At 32.4% G+C, this 19,493-nt stretch overlaps 1 protein-coding gene across 2 annotated transcripts in view; it reads right to left on the bottom strand.

The window, feature by feature from the left end:
- Positions 1–9,917: 9,917 nt before the first annotated feature.
- The window catches only part of LOC140443259 (uncharacterized), a 31,205-nt gene continuing 21,629 nt past the window's right edge, over positions 9,918–19,493 (bottom strand). The window contains exons 3-4 of one of the 2 annotated variants that reach the window (XR_011951190.1): positions 17,101–18,739; positions 9,918–12,531 (exon numbers count right to left, since the gene is read on the bottom strand). Coding sequence is in view for 1 of the 2 variants with exons in the window: in XM_072534403.1 (XP_072390504.1) it covers positions 17,505–18,739 (1,235 nt within the window). In the remaining variant the exon portion in view is untranslated. Of the gene's footprint in view, positions 12,532–14,591; positions 18,740–19,493 lie in introns of those variants that run through there. The other variant, XM_072534403.1, reaches the window with a different exon arrangement.

Raw genomic sequence — 19,493 nt, 5'->3', positions numbered from 1 at the left:
ATATGTCGAAATGCTTTGGTCATTATGGCCAAAGGCTTATATTTTTTATGAAAATATTTAGCTTTTTTTTTGTTCGATCGCAAGTACAATCAAGAGACCTTAAACCTATTATTGAAGAGTGTGTTGTCAAATTATCAAGCATTAACTTGAATGTTGTATAAATTTCAAGTGATATAGGATCAAACATTCTAGAATTAGCTAAATTATATTATACAGTTACTCCTGATGGCCGGCCACCGTCTGTTGATTTTTTGACCTGAGCCTTCGGAGACTTGCGTCTTTCAATAAAATACATAGCACTGACACCAAATTTAATGTTTTCATTTTGAACTATCTCTTGGCAGACCAAAGTTTATTTTTTATAGCTCGGACAGATCCATCGGCGTCGGCTTACTGTTCGAAAGTCAAACCAATACTATTATGTAATAACTAATAATAATTACAAAGCAATAGTAATTACCGTAAAACACATAAAGATAGGACGTCTGAGGTGGGTAGGCCATGTAATGCGGATGGAGCAAACCGACCCAGCTAGAAAAACGCTCCTTGATAGACCTATTGGTCAAAGAAGAAGAGGAAGACCCAGAACAAGATTCCTAGATAACATCGATGAAGACATGAGAAATATGGAAATACGTGCTTGGCGGAGGAAGGCGATGGATAGAGACGCCTGGAGAAAAATTCTTGGGGAGGCTAGGACCCACACAGGGTTGTAAAGCCAAAGTGATGATGATAGTAATTACCTGTTATTATTCTTAGGAAATCTAAATAAACTTATTCCTTTTCCTGTCACAGATGAACATCCGCGAATCGCACAAATATATCCAGACATTTTAAATATAAATTAAACTTTTAACTATAAATAAATTATATAAATGGTCAAATGCACTTGTTGTGTCGAGTATTTACCATAGACGCCTACGGACTATCGAAAACAACCAGAATTAAAGAATAAGCACGTGTTTTTGACAGTTAAACCAGAATCGGGCATGCGTATACAAAAATGGTACACGCTTTTGGACCGTTGTGTCGCTTCTCTGTGTTCGTCTGTTCTCTGGTAATAGCTGGTGCATGGGCACGAATAACTAATAATTATTAATTACTAATAATTAATAATTTTCGGGTGTGGCTTGTATTATAGGGAAAAGGACTCATAAGTAGAGACTGGATTATATGCTCTAAAAAATGGTTAAAATATGCATGCAACATGCACTTAAAAAGTAACCAAATATGCCTTTATTATTATAGGCAATGGCATTTATATATGCACTTTAAAAAAATATTTTTTAATTTTTAGGGCTTGAGATTTGGTGAGAAATAAAATTATAGTATAACTTAGAGAGTGTTTATTTATTACTACATTTAATAACAAAATATAAATGAAAATTCACAAGAAAATGTCCTCGTTCTTGCTGTTACAGTATATAATCATAAAATATTCAATACTTTCAAGAGTAATGTTATGCCTTCTATCAGTTAATATATGTTTATATGAGGAAAACGATCTTTCAACATCACAGGATGTAATTGGCGCAAATCTAAAATTTGTTATTTATTGATTGCAATTGAAATCAAATTTAACTAAAGAAAAATCAAAGATAACTAAAATCAAAAACCAACAGGGGAATACGGTGACGGAAAAAACTCAAATAATCAAGGAAATTCAAACGTTCTATGAGAATATGTATACATCTACTATACAGAACATCGGAACAGACCATAGAACAATTCTAAACGTCGGCTCGGAAACTCTCCCTAAAATAACTTCTTCGGAAATTAGACATGCCTTACAGCAAATGAAAAAGAAAAAAGCTCCTGGTGAGGATCGTATAACGTCTGAAATGTTAAAAATGGGCGGCAACATCGTTGTAAAAGTTGTGGAAGTTTTGTTGAATAAGTGTCTAACAGAAAAAAGAATAGCCAGTCTGTGAAAAAACGCCGAGATAATACTTCTACACAAGAAAGGAGGCCCTACTAATATTGAAAACTACAGACCTATAAGTTTGTTGTCAGACTTATACAAATTGCTAACAAGAATAATAACCAACCGCATAACATAAAAACTTGATTTATATCAACCGGTTGAACAGGCGGGATTTAGAAAAGTGTTTGGTACTAACGATCACTTACAAACCATCAGAACACTCGTAGAAAAAACCACAGAATATAATGTACCTCTACATATATGGCATTTATTGACTTTCACAAGGCTTTCGATAGTATTGAAATTTTGTCCTTTTTGTCAGCCCTGAGAGATGCTCGAATAGACTCACGGTACACTATACTTATGAAAAACATTTATGAACAGGCAACATTCCACATTAAAATCAATAAAGACGAAAAAATGCGTCTTGGTAAAAAGGTCTAAACATTGATGGTGTAGGTTTGAGTCATTTGAGGTTTGCGGACGACAGTATTATTTAGTACTATTAAAATCGGCAAAGAAAACCAAATAGCCGAAATAAAAAACGGGTGTGGCAGTCCAGTGGGACTGCCGGTGGAAGTTACACTTCTATACACGCATTCGCCGTTACAAATTTATTTGGGAGTCAATCTGCACAATCATTACATATGTAATGCTATAGGTAAGACAGCAGAAAGAGAAACAGAATTAATAACAACTTACTAAGAATTAATAAACAACTTTTGACCTGTAATAGGAGTATAGTAAATGAAGGATTGAATCAATATTTTGATGAAAATATTTATTAATAATAATAAATATTTTTATTTTCATATATGTATGAAAGGAGTTGAATGCAACAATTTTTTTACACATACTCTGCAGTAAAATGCATTGTTTATTTTGTTATTAATATAAAAATACAAGACAATACACTGCCACATAATTCAATTTTATAATACAATACAAATTAAAATGCAATATTCATAAATATTTAAAAATGACAAAATATATAACTTACGCATATGTTTAATTTACCATGATAATAATATTAATAAAAAAATAATATTAATAAATATTAAATATGTTTACAAAAGGAACATTTTTATTCTCGAGAGAGAAAATATATCTTCTGTCTCTCTCTTACCTATATGTAATGATTTTGACGATTCACTCAATATATACGAATACACACAAATTTCCAACGTCGAATGCGCTTATAGAAGTACAATCAAAAAGGAAATAAGACCAACAACTCGGATTATGTTGTAAATTTTCATTTTATTTTAAAATTTAGCATTTTCAAATAAATGCATTAATATACATAAAAAAAATACCTTACAATACAGTGCAACATAATTTAATATAATAATACAATACAAATTATACGATCGGATAGTCAAGCGGGCTGGGCGGCTGGCTTCTCCTTCGCTTCACTGCGAGAGATGTCAGTTCAATCCCCAGCTCGGTGTACAGAAAACAAAAAGGCTAACGCAGCAGTTTAAAATTCTAAATGAATCTGCGGCTTAGTCTAGAATATGCTGGTATCTGATCGGCCTATGGTGGAGCAGTACGGCAAGAGATAAGGGCTTGCGGCTTGGTGATACTCCCCCATAGATCCCTACCGGAAGGGCGTGTGCCGCCTAAATACCGGGTATATATATATATATATATATATATATATATATATATATATATATATATATATATATATATATATATATATAATACAAATTAAAATGCAATATTCATAAGTATTTAAAAATGACAATAATATACATAACTTTTCTACTTACGCATATATGTTTAAGTTACCATGTAATAATATTAATAAAAAAGTCCTCCCCGACTGGGAATCGAACCCCGGTCTCCCGTGTGACAGCCGGGGATACTAACTACTATACTACCGAGGACATGACACAAACGTATTTCAAAATTGACAGTTCTGGATCATACTGTGATTTATTGAGATTATTATTTTGAAATACAAATGACTAATATAATTATGAACATTTAATAAATAATACAAACATATCACATAAATAATAATATTAATAAACATTTTATTATATATATATATATATATATATATATATATATATATATATATATATATATATATATATTAAATTATATAAGTATACAAAAGGAACATTTTTATATTCGAGAGAGAAAATATTTCTTCTGTCTCTCTCTTACTCATTATCTTACATATGTAATGATTTCACAGATTCACTCCCATACAAATTTCCAACGTGGAGCGCGCGTATAGAAGTATAACTTCAAAAGACGCATTCAATTGTCTTGGATCTTGAAGAATTAAGATATATCAATGTGTCTCGAACGTAGAGTTTATGACAAATGTATCTTGCCTGTAACTACATATGGACTGGAGACCATGGCCTTTACAAGAAAACCTTAGAGCAGCTCAGTACAACCCAAAGAGCGATGGAGAGGGCCATGGTAGGGATTAGTTTGGGAGACAGGATTCTGGAGGGAAGAACAAAGATTACTGATGTCGCAGAACGTATAGCAAGGCTCAAGTGGCAATGGGTCGGACATGTTGCCCGAGATAATCCCGAAAAATGAACACAGAGATTAACAAACTGGAGACCAAGAGAGAACAAGCGAGGAGTAGGCAGACCACAGAGGAGGTGGGCAGATGATATCAAACAGGTCTCGGGCAAGTAGTGGATGAGAATTGCCAAGAGTAGAAATCAATGGAAGCAAATGGAAGAGGCCTATGTCCAGCAGTGGACGAATACAGACTGAAGAAGAAGATTAGAAAATAACTTTTTTTGTACACTCGCAGGTTTATAGAAAATTGTGATTTTGTAGGACACCTACTGGCTCAAGACCTATCCACCAAGAATGCAATGATATTTATGCTTGTAAGGCTAAATAGAAATGGAAATAGCCTGTGGGATATTTTTTTTAAGGTAAAACTTTAAGACAACCAAGAATACGCGCTATAATACGATGATGACATTTACTTAAATGTTTTCGTTAGTGTGACAGAGCAACGACTGCTTCAGCTGTGTTGTGTGTTTTGTTAGTGTCGTTTTCTAAGTTATCAGAGGGTGGAGTATAATTTATTGTGAATTTGAGCTCATTGATGTTTCAAACACACAAACAAATATCAGTTATTGAATTAGATTGTACAAGGAGACTTTACCAAACTTCTGACTGGACTTCTAAGTCCCGTCAGGGATGTTATTGTATATGTATTATTTATTAAAAACAGGGTGTATCTACCTAAAATAGGGAAAAGGGATCATAAAAATTGGACGCAAGGACGTTCCTATTAGTACTAAAAACTAAATGAAAATAATTTATTTGAAATATAGGTAGGTAACATTTTTTTTATTTTTTTTTTATAGAAAAATGTATAATTGGCTACATAAAAAGCCACTCAATGATGATGAACTTTTGGCTGCAGCTGAAGAAGCAGCTTTTGAACTAGCAAATCTGCCACTGGACAACGAAACGATAACAGACGAAGAGCAAAGTGATGAAGAAGATGAATATTACGAAACCAACAACATGACAACGGTTTTACAGGAAGTAAATTTAGACAATGAAAATGCAGATTCTGAACAGCAGGCAAATACTGGAATAGAAAATAATGCTCCTGTTACATCTCTTGAAGTTTCAGAGCCAAAGAAAAACAAAAGAGGAGGAAAAGCAGAAGAGGAACAGAAAAGAAAACGGAAAAAGAGAGAGCTTACTACCAACATTACGTCATACAGCTTGGATGAGAATGTGATTGAAGAACACTTGCTCAACTTACAATGATTACTTTCTAACAGTGTTGGGGCCAAATACTACATCGTCTAAGAATCAAACTTGTATGCTATTCAACGTGGAAAGACTATGAATTTTAAAGAATGTGAACTATTGGTTTTCCTAGGACTTAACTGTTTTATGGGCTACCATACACTACCAAGTTATACACATTACTGGTCATGTGCTAAAGACCTCGGAGTAGCAATTGTAAAAAGAGTAATGTCTAGGAGTCGTTGTGAGCAGTTTTTGCAATACCTGCATATAAATGACAATTCCACAATACCCCTCAACAACAAAGACAAAATCTATAAGATCAGACCTTTTGTGACAGCTTTGAACGAACGCTTTGATATTTTAAATAATGGAACAAGGACTCAACTAATGGTACAGTTGACGAATCCATGATAATCTTCAAAGGCCGCTCCACATTACAACAATATAACCCTAAAAACCCATCAAAAGAGGGTACAAACTATGGTGCCTGGGAGACCAAAACGGGTATATTAAAAAATTCGATGTATACCAAGGAAAAAATGAAGTAGCCGAAAAAAAGTTTCAGGATTTCGGATTGGGCGAAAGCGTTGTTTTAACTTTGGCCCAAAATTATTGGCGCACTAGTCGTATAATGTATTTCGACAATTACTTCACATCAGTCTTTTTATTAGAAAAACTAAAAACTGAAAACACGTTGGCATGTGGAACAGTTCAGCGTGATCGACTAGGATTACCATCAAATAATATGAAAGAAAATAAATCCTTTCGGCGATGTGATATTAATTATAGAGTGTCAAATATGGATATATCATTTTTCAAATGGTGTGGCAACAGGATAGTACATTTTTATCCAACTTCCATGGCACAGAATTGACTACAGTCAAACGTCAACAGAAAGATGTTACCAAGATCGATATAAAGTGTGCCCAGATTGTCGATAATTAAATAAACATATGGGTGGTGTAGATCAAGCGGACAGACTTCGCCAAGCATATTGCATCAATAGGCGGTCCAAAAATGGTGGCACCGCCTATTTTTTGGAATTGTTGATATTGCATTCGTCAATAGTTACATCGTCTATAAAAAACTTCATCCTTAAGGTTGATCTTCACCCTCGATTAATTTGTTTCTGATCCTAGAGATGGCTCTACTGCGGCATACTACTGTGGTAATTTTTTTAACTTAATCGTAGATTTCTACACGATGATGATATAAATTACAGTTTTCTATCATTATATCTATTGGCTGAGTTGCCAAGTTGTGTAGACAGTAATTTTATCAAATACCTAGTAGACCAAATAAGCAAAGATATCTTTAACAACATCTTTATGTATAATATTTTACTGCTCCGCTGTGTCAATCGGAATATATTAAAGTTACGCATTTGCAAGAACATAATCCACACATATCATTGAAAAATGACACATATTTATTATGTAAACATTTTTATCGACAAAGAGGTACTTAGCGGCGCTATCTGTGAATATCGTATTACCATTAAATTTATACATGCAATCATATATTAGATTTTTGTTGATAGTTAAAAATAAAATTATCTGGTATTATTTAATATTTTAGTGGGATTTATATGAAAAATGGTCAATCGTCAAAGATGTTATTTAAAACATGCGAACATGTCTTTCTTTTGGTCTGTTTATTACTGGTTTCAGGTTTGTTATCTTCCTTATTAGTGCGTCTTTTTCTCTTCTTTGTATGTGTCCAAACCATCTCAGTCTGTGTGGATTAATAAATTTTACTATGTCTTCCCCTTCGGTTATATTTCTATTTCTTATTTCATGCTTCATTAGTCTTCTATATTCTCCTTGTTCGGGCTTTATTGGGCTGTTTATTCTTATCATTTTGCTTATAATAATTCTTACTTTTTCTTTATATTTTACTTTTTATTTATATTTTTATTTTCTTTATATCTATTTTCGTAAGACATATTACTTTCGCTACGTATGCTATCACTGGTCTAATTGCTGCTCTATATATTTTTGTCTTTGTTTTTTATCTTTAAGTAGTGAATGATATTTCCAAAACACGATGTTCTTCTCTCACCTTGTGTGCGTGGTAGTGTCATGCGTTGGATGTACGATTTTGGGTAGTTGATGCCTATTTAGTTATCACGATTCTATTTGGTCTAATTAGTTCTTCAGTTTCCGTATTCGACCATTTTATAAATCCAAGTGAGTATGTGAAAAGTGGTATTGCGTATGTGTTTATTGCTTTTACTATGTGCTTGAAATTAAGTTTGCTTTTGAGTATTAGTATCCCAGATTTAGTCATACGGCTCACACTCCATCTAAGGGGAAAATTCACTCATCCCAGATACCTACGGTATCAAAAGGATTGAGCTCTGGTGGGACTCTTTCCGTGTTACCGAGCCCTAGGTGGCTTGGTATGTTTGAGTATCTCCCAAAAATTTTCGTACACATCTGGACGTTGAGAGTACTACAGCTTTCTGCAGTCTTGTAGAGATGTTCATTCAGACCTAGCTTTTTTATGTTTTCTAGGAGTTTCTTTGGAATTACTCCAGTAGTAGAGAGAATAATAGGTATTGTCTGGGTACTTTCCATTCTCCACTGTCTTTGTGTTTGAATTTCCAGATCCCTGTACTTGGCGATTTTTTCGTTCTGTTTAACACGAAGATTATTGTTGTTGGGTATCGCCACATTAATTAATGTTGTTTGTCTCTTTAGTTTATTAACTAGTATGAGATCTGGTCTATTATGTGCCACTGTTTGTTCTGTGAGCACAGTGCGGTCCCAGTATAGCTTGTAGTTGTCATTGTCAAGTATACTCTCAGGAACGTATTGATAATATGGAAGATGGTTTGTTTGAAGAAGTTCCAGTTTGATAGCTATCTCTTGATGAATGATCTTTCTTACTGAGTCGTGCCGTTCCTTATATTCAGTTGCAGCAAATGCCTGACAGCCCCGGTAAGATGTTGGATGGTTTCCTGAGCTTAACATCCATATCGGCATTTGTCATTCTGGACCTGAGGGTCTTTGACGATATATTTCAGGTAATTTTTGGTTTGTATAACCTGATCCTGAATGGCCAGTAGTGAATCTTCTGTTTCAGGGAACATCTTTCCTGACGTCAGCCAATAGTTCGACGCTATATTGTCGACATTGTCTTGATTGACCTCATTGGGATGTCGCCCGTGCAGAGGTTCACCCATCAAACAGAGAAAGAAATAGGTATGAACCCTGTGACTGTAAGAGAGATGATCGTGAAGATGACTGGAAGTACGGAGGGATGGAATAGTGTTCACAATTACATCCGAGCAGTCATTAAAAAGAAAGAAGAAGAAGAGAAACACCAACCGAGCCAACGACAGAGATAAGATCTAATTACTATTTTAATCGAAATAAGCCACAACTGAAGGTTAAAATAAGTTTATTGACGTTTGAATCTTTGATCTTTGATCTTGCACTAATAACTTGTTTATACTCCAACAATTAATAGAAAAAAGAATAGTAGTTGGTACCAAAGTACATCTAGCCTTCATCGACCTAGAAAAGGCGTATGATACAGTTCCAAGACTTAAATTGTTGCAACAACTCGACATTAGTCCATACCTTTTAGGAATAATTACAGAAGTATACAGGGAGAACACTACTTACCTAAAAATCTGAAATAGACTATCAGAGCCAATAAAAGTAACTAAAGGACTAAAACAAGGATGCATAATGTCACACTCACTGTTTAATTTATATATTGAGGCAGCCCTCCATAATTGGAAAAACCAGTGCCTAGAATGGGAATCCCCATAGGAAATGACGTACTGTTCTCCCTGAACTTTGCGGATGACCAAGTCGTCCTAGCTCAAGATTTTTATGATCTAGAATTTATGATAAAGCGTCTATACAGAGAATATGTAAAATGTGGGTTACAAGTCAGCATGAAGAAAACAGAATATTTAGTTATCAATTCAGATGCAAGGTTTGAAGTGTTGATCGACGAGGACGTGGAAATCAAACAAGTGGAAAAATTTAAATATTTAAGTGCACTCATTGCTAAGAACGGCTTGGGACAAACCGAAATTAAACACCGAATTACTCAGAGACGTAAAATTGTAGGATGTCTGAACTTCTTCAGAAACGGTCATTGACAGAATAGAAAAAAAGAGGTTCAAAATGGTTTGGACACCTATTGAGAATGCCTGACGAACGTTGGCCCCAAAAACTTCACAAATGGATGCCCCCCCCCCCCCCCCCCCCGGAAGAAGAAAAAGAGGTAGAACTTGACGCTCATGGCATGAAGGAATTAGAAGAGCGATGGAATCGAAAGGTTTGGAGGAGGAGCATGCCTTAAACCGGCAGGATTGGCGGAGAAGAACGGGAATACGGCGATAGCCGTCTCCAAAATGTATTGTATTTACAAGTTGGCTTATTCCCATTAAAATAGTAATTACTTTAAAAGCCACAAGAAAATAATTTCAGAACAATAGATAAGATTTAGATAAGAGAAGTGAGTGTTCCAAAAATGTCTTCACCCCACTTTCGGAGTACGGTACGTGCGACAGTCAAATGCACACAAGTAAGAGAGGGTGGTTTTAGTTGGTAGGCAGGATAATAGATACCTGAATCTTTGGCACTGCTATCTTTAGTACTTTAAATTAAACTAAAACCCAAATTTTAGGGACTCAAAATGGAGGTAGCATAAAAAAATTTCAAACCCCCCCCCCTCAGACAAATTCTGTGTACGATACTGGTTATGCAAGAAACACTATTTTTATAAATACTAAAATAATTAACTAAATAGGTTTTTAAAACTAAATAGGTTTTTTATAGATATATTACTTATAGAGTGTAAATTTTATGATATCCTACTTTCAAAATAAAAGTTGCAGTATCTACTATTCTGTAACTCTGTAAGTTTCAGCATGACCGGTTCAAAGTTCAAACCGATAACATTCCTATTAAATTTTGTTGTTATCTGCCAAAGTGTTGTACAAAGTAATTGATATGGCAACCCTGTTAGTGTGACGTTTTGCTTGAAGCGTTTCGAAGCCAAACGTAATGCTATCTATCGATGATAAATACTACCATTGCTTCAGATGGAGCCATCTCCCTAAATTACGATTTGAAGGCGGCAGTTCAAGACATAATTCTTGTTTAACGAGATTTTTCATGTTTAGGAAAAAATATTTAACTTTTTGTTGCAAATATTTTCCACTTTTACAGTTTTATATATGTTGTTATTAAAAAATTTTTCGGTTTCTTACCGGTAACTTTATTATAAGCCGAAACATATTATTTTTTCCTATTGGAACAAAACTGTAAATTCAAAAATTTTCAAAAAATTCATAAGTATTTCTTATAATCATATCTTGATGCTGTAAAAAAATTAACAAAATCCTATGTTTGGTTTTCCCGCTTTATACTTGGAAAAAAGTAGTTTTTTTCAGTTTTTTCAGAAACGAAAACATGAAGTTTGTTTAAAAGTTGTCAAAATACTTCTAGACATCACATATACCTTCTCAAATTTTTTCAAATTTTTTGAATTTGGGGTTTGTCTTTTGGGGGGTGCAGATCAACCTTAAGAGCATCTTACGTTACTTGATTTTAGAAGATGAGTTGCCCTAGGACTCATGAATAAAACCAACAATCCTCTCACACAAAATAAGCGAGGATCGGCGTCTTCAGTGACACTTCGAAACAGTCCACAAAATTCTTTGGTGTGTGCAAAACGTAGGAAATATAACTACAGTGTTTCTGACGACGTTAGACTGGGCAACCGTGGAGTGCACTTGCCAATTTTTACCCCAAAAAGAGGTAGATGCGAACAATGTTCGTCTGTTGCAATAGTCAAGACCATATTCAAAATGTTCGGTATATCTATGTGTTAATGATAAGAAAAATTGTTTTACCAAATACCATAATACTACTGAATAGACAAGTATGTAACATTGTGTAGTTGTATAAGTTACCATCACTCTCGTCCCTGACAGGACTTGTAGGTCCCGGCTCCCCACTCCTTATAAGAGGTTGGGCAAAAAAATTGAAAAAATTATTTTATACTATTTACACATCCCTTAAATCATATTTGTACTCTTTTTTCCAAAATTTCTAAGAAATCTTATTCCGGGGAACAAAGGGTTAATGTTTGTAAAGTTTTTCTCCAGCGTGTACTAGCAAATGTATTTTTAAAGCACTTGCATCACTAGACTTCTTAAAATAGATTTCACTTGTAAGGCTCTTCTACAGTGTGCACTCTCAAATGTCTTTTCAAAGTAATTGCTACGCTAAACTTCTTAAAACAAACTTCACACTTATAAGGTTTTTCTTTAGTGTGCACTCTTACATGTTTTTTCAAACTATATGATTTACTAAACTGCCTAAAACAAATTTCACACTTGTGAGGTTTTTCTCCAGTGTGCACTCTTAAATGTTTTCTAAAAGTACTTGCATCACTAAACTGCTTAAAACAAATTTCACACTTGTAAGGCCTTTCTCCAGTGTGCATTCTCAAATGTGTTTTCAAATTAGTTGCTGCGGTAAACTGCTTAAAACAAATTTCACACTTATAAGGTTTTTCTCCAGTGTGCGTTCTTATATGTTCTTTCAAATGATGTGTTTCACTAAACTGCTTGAAACAAATTTCACACTTGTGAGGTTTTTTTCCAGTGTGTACTTTCAAATGTCTTTTCAAACTACCTGCTTGACTAAACTGCTGAAAACAAATTTCACATTTGTAAGGTCCCTGTCTAGTCTGAATTTTTATATTTTTATTTACAGTTTTCCCTTCGGCGTCTCGATTCGTACAGTCTTCATTATGGAATGAATGTTCATACAATGTTTCCATAATTTTCATTTTATTCTCTTCCTGAGTAAAACCTAAAATACAAACAACTGTAAACATTTACTACAACAGAAAAATGAATACAGCAATATGCAAATCAGCATCAACAAATCTGCTTATTACACCAGTGTTTGTACAAAAAATTGTAAATATGCAATTATTAAAATAAAATAAAAAAAATAAAGATTTTTAAATACATTATATTTATTTTTTCTCATTTTCTCTTTGAAATGGTCCTACTTTCCTTTCTATTTATTTTATCTTCGATAGTAGTACATATACATATATATATGTATATATATATATATATATATATATATATATATATATATATATAATATATATATATATAATATATATATATATATATATATATATATATATATATATATATATATATATATATATATATATATATATTGATTCATAGTATCAGCAATCGGTCTGTAGGAAACAAAACTCTATTTGTTCTGTCTCAATATTTCGTCACGATTTTGTGACTTATTCAGGAGAAAACTGTAAATTTATTAGAATAATTAATTATTATATGTAAACAAAGTGAATATTTCAATACTTACAACTATAAGAACAAAAATTTAATATATCTTTTATATCTTTAATATATTTTTTTAATATATCTAAATAAATGACATTTTTATTTAGGAGTTATGGTAACCGCAATATTTTATAGAGTGAATTCCCATTGTACAATTTTTAGTAAATAAGTTAAAATAAACAATTATTATAATTGATGGTATGTAGTCAGTTTTTGTAATACCGATATTTAGGAATGGAATAAAACTATAGGTACAGTTACTAGAGAATTACTAAGTTTGTTTTTAAAGGTTAAAATCTATCTATATTGTTTAGTATGTTGCAGTAAACATTACTTAAATGATTGGTGTCTGTATTATAATTGATAGTTTCAGGAGTTTTATTAATCGGAAAAGCCGATTTTTATAATTATAAACTTGTTCCAAAATTTTTACATTATTAAAGTCAAAGTGAATTAATGAATTTGGAGTTTTATAATTATAATGAGTAATATAATTTACAGAATAAATTGCAGTCAATGTCCAAGTTGTTATATTGGTCAAAGTCAACAGTGGCTTAAACAACGTGTCACTCAACACAAAAGTGACTGTAACATACGAAAAAACTCTTGTGCCTTAGTGGACTACCACTTGAAGACATGACATAACTTTGACTTTAATAATGTAAAAATCTTGGAACAAGTTGATAATTATAAAAATCAGCTTTTCCTTGAAATGGTACACATTAATAAAACTCCTGAATCTATCAATTATAAGACAGACACCAATCATTTAAGTAATATCTACTGCAACATACTAAACAATATATAATATGATAGATCTTAATCTTTAAAAACAAACTTAGTAATTCTCTAGTAATTGTACCTATAATTTTATTCCATTCCTAAATATCGGTATTATAATAACTGAATACATACCATCAATTATAATAATTGTTTATTTTAACTTATTCACTAAAAATTGTACAATTGGAATTCACTCTATAAAATATTGCGGTTACTATAACTACTAAATAAAAATCAAATAAAAATGTCATTTATTTAGATTTGTTAAAAAAATTTAAATTTTTATTCTTATAGTTGTAAGTATTGAAATATTCACTTTGTTTACATATAATAATTAATTATTCTAATAAATTTACAGTTTTCTCCTTAAGAAGTCACAAAATCGTGACGAAATATTGAGACAGAACAAATAGAGTTTTATTTCCTACAGACCGATTGCTGATAGTATAAATCAATATTTAAAACAGTACGGTCGAAAATTAATTTGAAATATATATATATATATATATATATATATATATATATATATATATATATATATATATATAGATATATATATATATATATATATATATATATATATATATATATATATATATATATATATATATATATATATGTGTGTGTGTGTGTGTGAGTAAAACCCTCTTAAAATTTTACGAATTATTGAGTACTTGAAATATCAAATGGTTCGAAATTTGTGACAGAAAATAAATAAAACTTCGAATTATTAAGTGTTGATCAATTATTATTTATTAACTGCTGTTCTATAACGATGACAAACGTTTAGAGGTACATTCGTGTACATACATGTATGTACTCATACTTAATGTGAATTAATCAATCTTTCGAATGAACTGTATTAGACTGGTTTGCTTCACAGCACATTGCTGCTGCTCAGACTGCTCAATAATTTCTTTTAAGAGAAAAAGTGCCTGAAATGCTTTTTTATCACTTTCGTTTTGTAGACAGAAGGTTTGTACGATATCGAATGAGGATCTTGCTTCCTTAACTAACACCTCTGCCAAAAGTTCTGATGTATCGTACTCATCTTTATCGTTACTTTTTTCATTCTTATCTGTCGCAGATAAAATTTCGCCATCAGTTAGTGAACCTGAAACATCTTCATCCAATTGAACAAAGTAGGAAAAACTCACACCGCTGATGTCAACCAACGATTCTATTGCTAGTTCTTCATCATCCATAAGTATTGGAAAATGTTCCTGATCTTTTAAAAAACCGGATGTTTTGAAGCAATTGAGAATTGTTAGGAGTGTTACACCTCTCCATGAATTATCAATCGGTAAAATAGTTGTCAGAACCGTGATATTTGCAGTTAGCTGCTTGTCTAGAGATTCTAAAACGAGCTTAACAATTTCTTTGCGATAGAACGTCTTAAAATTATGGATAATCCCTTCGTCCAATGGTTGCAATTTGGAAGTTGTATTTGGCGGAAAGAAGTAGAGTTCCACGTTGGACAATGTAGGAGGACTGTTGTGACAGTGCAATTGTCTAAAAATAGTAAAATTTTACGCTTTTGCCGTTTCATTAACCCGTCCCCATTAACTGTTAAAAGTCAATTGTTAAAAAGTTCTGTCGTGCTCCAAGCTTATATGTTAGCACGATAATCCGTAGGAAACGATTTCACACCTTTGAATCCTCGCTGTTTCATTGCTTTTCATATCAGTAAGGGTTTAAGTTTTTCCGATCCGTCCATATTTACTGCAAGTAAAACCGTCAACCTCTCTTTACTATGTTTTCTCCCATGACATTTTTCATCTTTAAAAGTAAGCGTCTTGTCCGGTAAACATTTGAAAAATAGGCCAGTTTCATCAGTATTAAAAATGTCTCGGGCATCATAGTTTTCAATCAAGGTCTTCAATTTACCGTGCCAATCTAAGCAAACTGCATCATCAACACTTCCACTTTCCCCACAAACTTTTTTAAATACAACTCCATTTCCCTTTTTGAAATTTGTAAGCCACCCTGCACTTGCCGCAAAGTTTTTGATGCTTAGAGTAGACGCGAACTCTTTTGCTTTTTCCTTCAACAAGTTTCCGCTAATAGACGCTTTTTGTTCTTTACACTGTCTTAGACAAATGACCAGAATTCTTCCAGACGAAGAAATTTACCTTTAGTAGTTCTTTTCCGTACTCCAGCAGTTTGAGAAGCATTAATTTTCTCCTTGTGCTTATTATGGTTGAGAGAGTACTCAGAGGAATCTTAAATTCTTTTACGACATCACTTTTCTTCTCATCTTCCTCTACTTTTTGGATTAACCTCTTCTTTTCAGCAATTGTCAAACATTTATACGGTCTAGGGCTCATTACAATCAAAATTTTAGGACGATTTTCACATTTGGTCCCATTGAAGATAGCTACAAAGGAGCTGTGAATTAAATTCACAAAACAAATTTTTGACGTTTGACTGTGTTGTCATGTCTTTATAATGTATATGTTGTAGGCTTCAATTACAAATAGAGAAGCTTTCAAAAATACATTTTTATTATATTATTATATGAATTATGCAATTATTTTTTTATATACAACGCGAACGAATAAATACTCGTTTCTTCTCATATTAATTGCAGTTAATTATTACAACATTTTTTTGGCATTTGCCTTTGATAATAAGCTAATAGATTTGGCAATCCTCAAACCACCAGTTGCCAGATTGTTACAGATGGTCACCAGATGTCTGTGGAAAGTACCTGAATATTATTCTTATTATTCTTTAAAAGAATTTCTTTTTTACTGTTAGTTTGTTAACGTTCTATTGGATTTTTATTAATTATAAATCACATGCTATTTCCCGATTTATTAAAAAAACATGGCAACACAGTCAAGCGCCAACATTTCGTTCTATGAACTTGATTGACAGCTCAATTATAGCTATCTTCAATGGGACCAAATGTGAAAATCGTCCAAATTTTAATCTATATACCAACGAAAGAGTAACAGTAACTAATAACTAAACAAAACAATTCGTGAGATGTGTGAGTCAAATATGTAGTCAAATTAATCATAACAGAAACAAAGGCGCGTTGGTACATACGATCTTTCCTCCTCTTTCTCTCTGTAACTTTGAATTGTCGAGTGTTGGACGCCGATGAGTTCAAATTAACGCGTCGTGTTGTAATATAGCAATGATTTTTTTCGTTCGGATTACCAAGTGCATCAAAACGTATTGATTTAGTTCGAAATATAAAGAGATTTTGTAGGGAACTCGTGATAGAGAGGTTCTAATTATCGCAAGACTGAATTACCTGAGTCGACTGTATATCGATGGAAGGCAACCGTATATACGTATTCCTGACTATTGGTCGTCTTCAATACGGTGCAGCCAAGTTAGAAAAAGAGCAGTTAACTAGGGAAACGATAATTTTTCATCACTTGTCATCTATTTTTCTTTTAAATGTGTGTAAAGTTTTTCTCCAGCGTGTACTAGCAAATCTATTTTTAAAGCACTTGCATCACTAAACTTCTTAAAACAGATTTCACTTGTAAGGCTCTTCTACAGTGTGCACTCTCAAATGTCTTTTCAAAATCCTTGCTACGCTAAACTTCTTAAAACAAACTTCACACTTATAAGGTTTTTCTCCAGTGTGCATTCTCAAATGTGTTTTCAAATGAGTTGCTGTCCTAAACTGCTTAAAACAAATTTCACACTTTAAGGTTTTTCTTTAGTGTGTACTCTTATATGTTTTTTCAAACCATATGATTCACTAAACTGCTTAAAACAAACTTCACACTTGTAAGGTTTTTCTCCAGTGTGCACTCTTAAATGTTTTCTAAAATTACTTGCATCACTAAACTGCTTAAAACAAATTTCACATTTGTAAAGATTTTCTCCAGTATGCAGTCTTAAATGCCTTTTCAAAGCACTTGCATCACTAAACTTCTTTAAACAAATTGTACACTTATAAGGTTTTTCTCCAGTGTGCATTCTCAAATGTGTTTTCAAATGAGTTGCTGTCCTAAACTGCTTAAAACAAATTTCACACTTATAAGGTTTTTCTTTAGTGTGTACTCTTATATGTTTTTTCAAACCATATGATTCACTAAACTGCTTAAAACAAACTTCACACTTGTAAGGTTTTTCTCCAGTGTGCACTCTTAAATGTTTTCTATAACTACCTGCTTGACTAAACTGCTTAAAACAAATTTCACACTTGTAAGGCCTTTCTTCAGTGTGCATTCTCAAATGTGTTTTCAAATTAGTTGCTGCGTTAAACTGCTTAAAACAAATTTCACACTTATAAGGTTTTTCTCCAGTGTGCGTTCTTATATGTTGTTTCAAATGATGTGCTTCACTAAACTGCTTGAAACAAATTTCACACTTGTAAGGTTTTTCTCCAGTGTGCACTCTTAAATGTTTTCTAAAATTACTTGCATCACTAAACTGCTTAAAACAAATTTCACATTTGTAAAGATTTTCTCCAGTATGCAGTCTTAAATGCCTTTTCAAAGCACTTGCATCACTAAACTTCTTTAAACAAATTGTACACTTATAAGGTCTTTCTCCAGTGTGCATTCTCAAATGTGTTTTCAAATTAGTTGCCGTGTTAAACTGCTTAAAACAAATTTCACACTTATAAGGTTTTTCTCCAGTGTGCGTTCTTAGATGTTGTTTCAAATGATGTGCTTCACTAAACTGCTCGAAACAAATTTCACACTTGTGAGGTTTTTTTCCAGTGTGTACTTTCAAATGTCTTTTCAAACTACCTGCTTGACTAAACTGCTGAAAACAAATTTCACATTTGTAAGGTCCCTGTCTAGTCTGAATTTTTATATTTTTATTTACAGTTTTCCCTTCGGCGTCTAGATTCGTACAGTCTTCATTATGGAATAAATGTTCATACAATGTTTCCATAATTTTCATTTTATTCTCTTCCTGAGTAAAACCTAAAATACAAACAACTGTAAACATTTACTACAACAGAAAAATGAATACAGCAATATGCAAATCAGCATCAACAAATCTGCTTATTACACCAGTGTTTTTACAAAAAATTGTAAATATGCATTTATTAAAATAAAATAAAAAAAATAAAGATTTGTAAATACATTATATTTATTTTTTCTCATTTTCTCTTTGAAATGCTCCTACTTTCCTTCCTATTTATTTTATCTTCGATAGTAGTTCATATACATGTATACTATCAGCAATCGGTCTGTAGGAAATAAAACTCTATTTGTTCTGTCTCAATATTTCGTCACGATTTTGTGACTTCTTCAGGAGAAAACTGTAAATTTATTAGAATAATTAATTATTATATGTAAACAAAGTGAATGTTTCAATACTTACAACTATAAGAATAAAAATTTATATTTTTTTAACATATCTAAATAAATGACATTTTTATTTAGGAGTTATGGTAACCGCAATATTTAGAGTGAATTCCCATTGTACAATTTTTAGTGAATAAATTATTATAATTGATGGTATGTAGTCAGTTATTGTAATACCGATATTTAGGAATGGAATAAAATTATAGGTACAGTTACTAGAGAATTATTAAGTTTGTTTTTAAAGGTTAAGATCTATCATATTATATATTGGTTAGTATGTTGCAGTAGATATTACTTAAATGATTGGTGTCTGTCTTATAATTGATAGATTCAGGAGTTTTATTAATGTGTACCATTTCAAAGAAAA

This window comes from Diabrotica undecimpunctata, chromosome 6 (assembly GCF_040954645.1).
Source record: "Diabrotica undecimpunctata isolate CICGRU chromosome 6, icDiaUnde3, whole genome shotgun sequence".
Classification (NCBI taxonomy): Eukaryota; Metazoa; Arthropoda; class Insecta; order Coleoptera; family Chrysomelidae; genus Diabrotica; species Diabrotica undecimpunctata.
The sequence above is the reverse complement of the archived record's forward strand: the minus strand, read 5'-3'. Positions and strand labels throughout refer to the sequence as shown.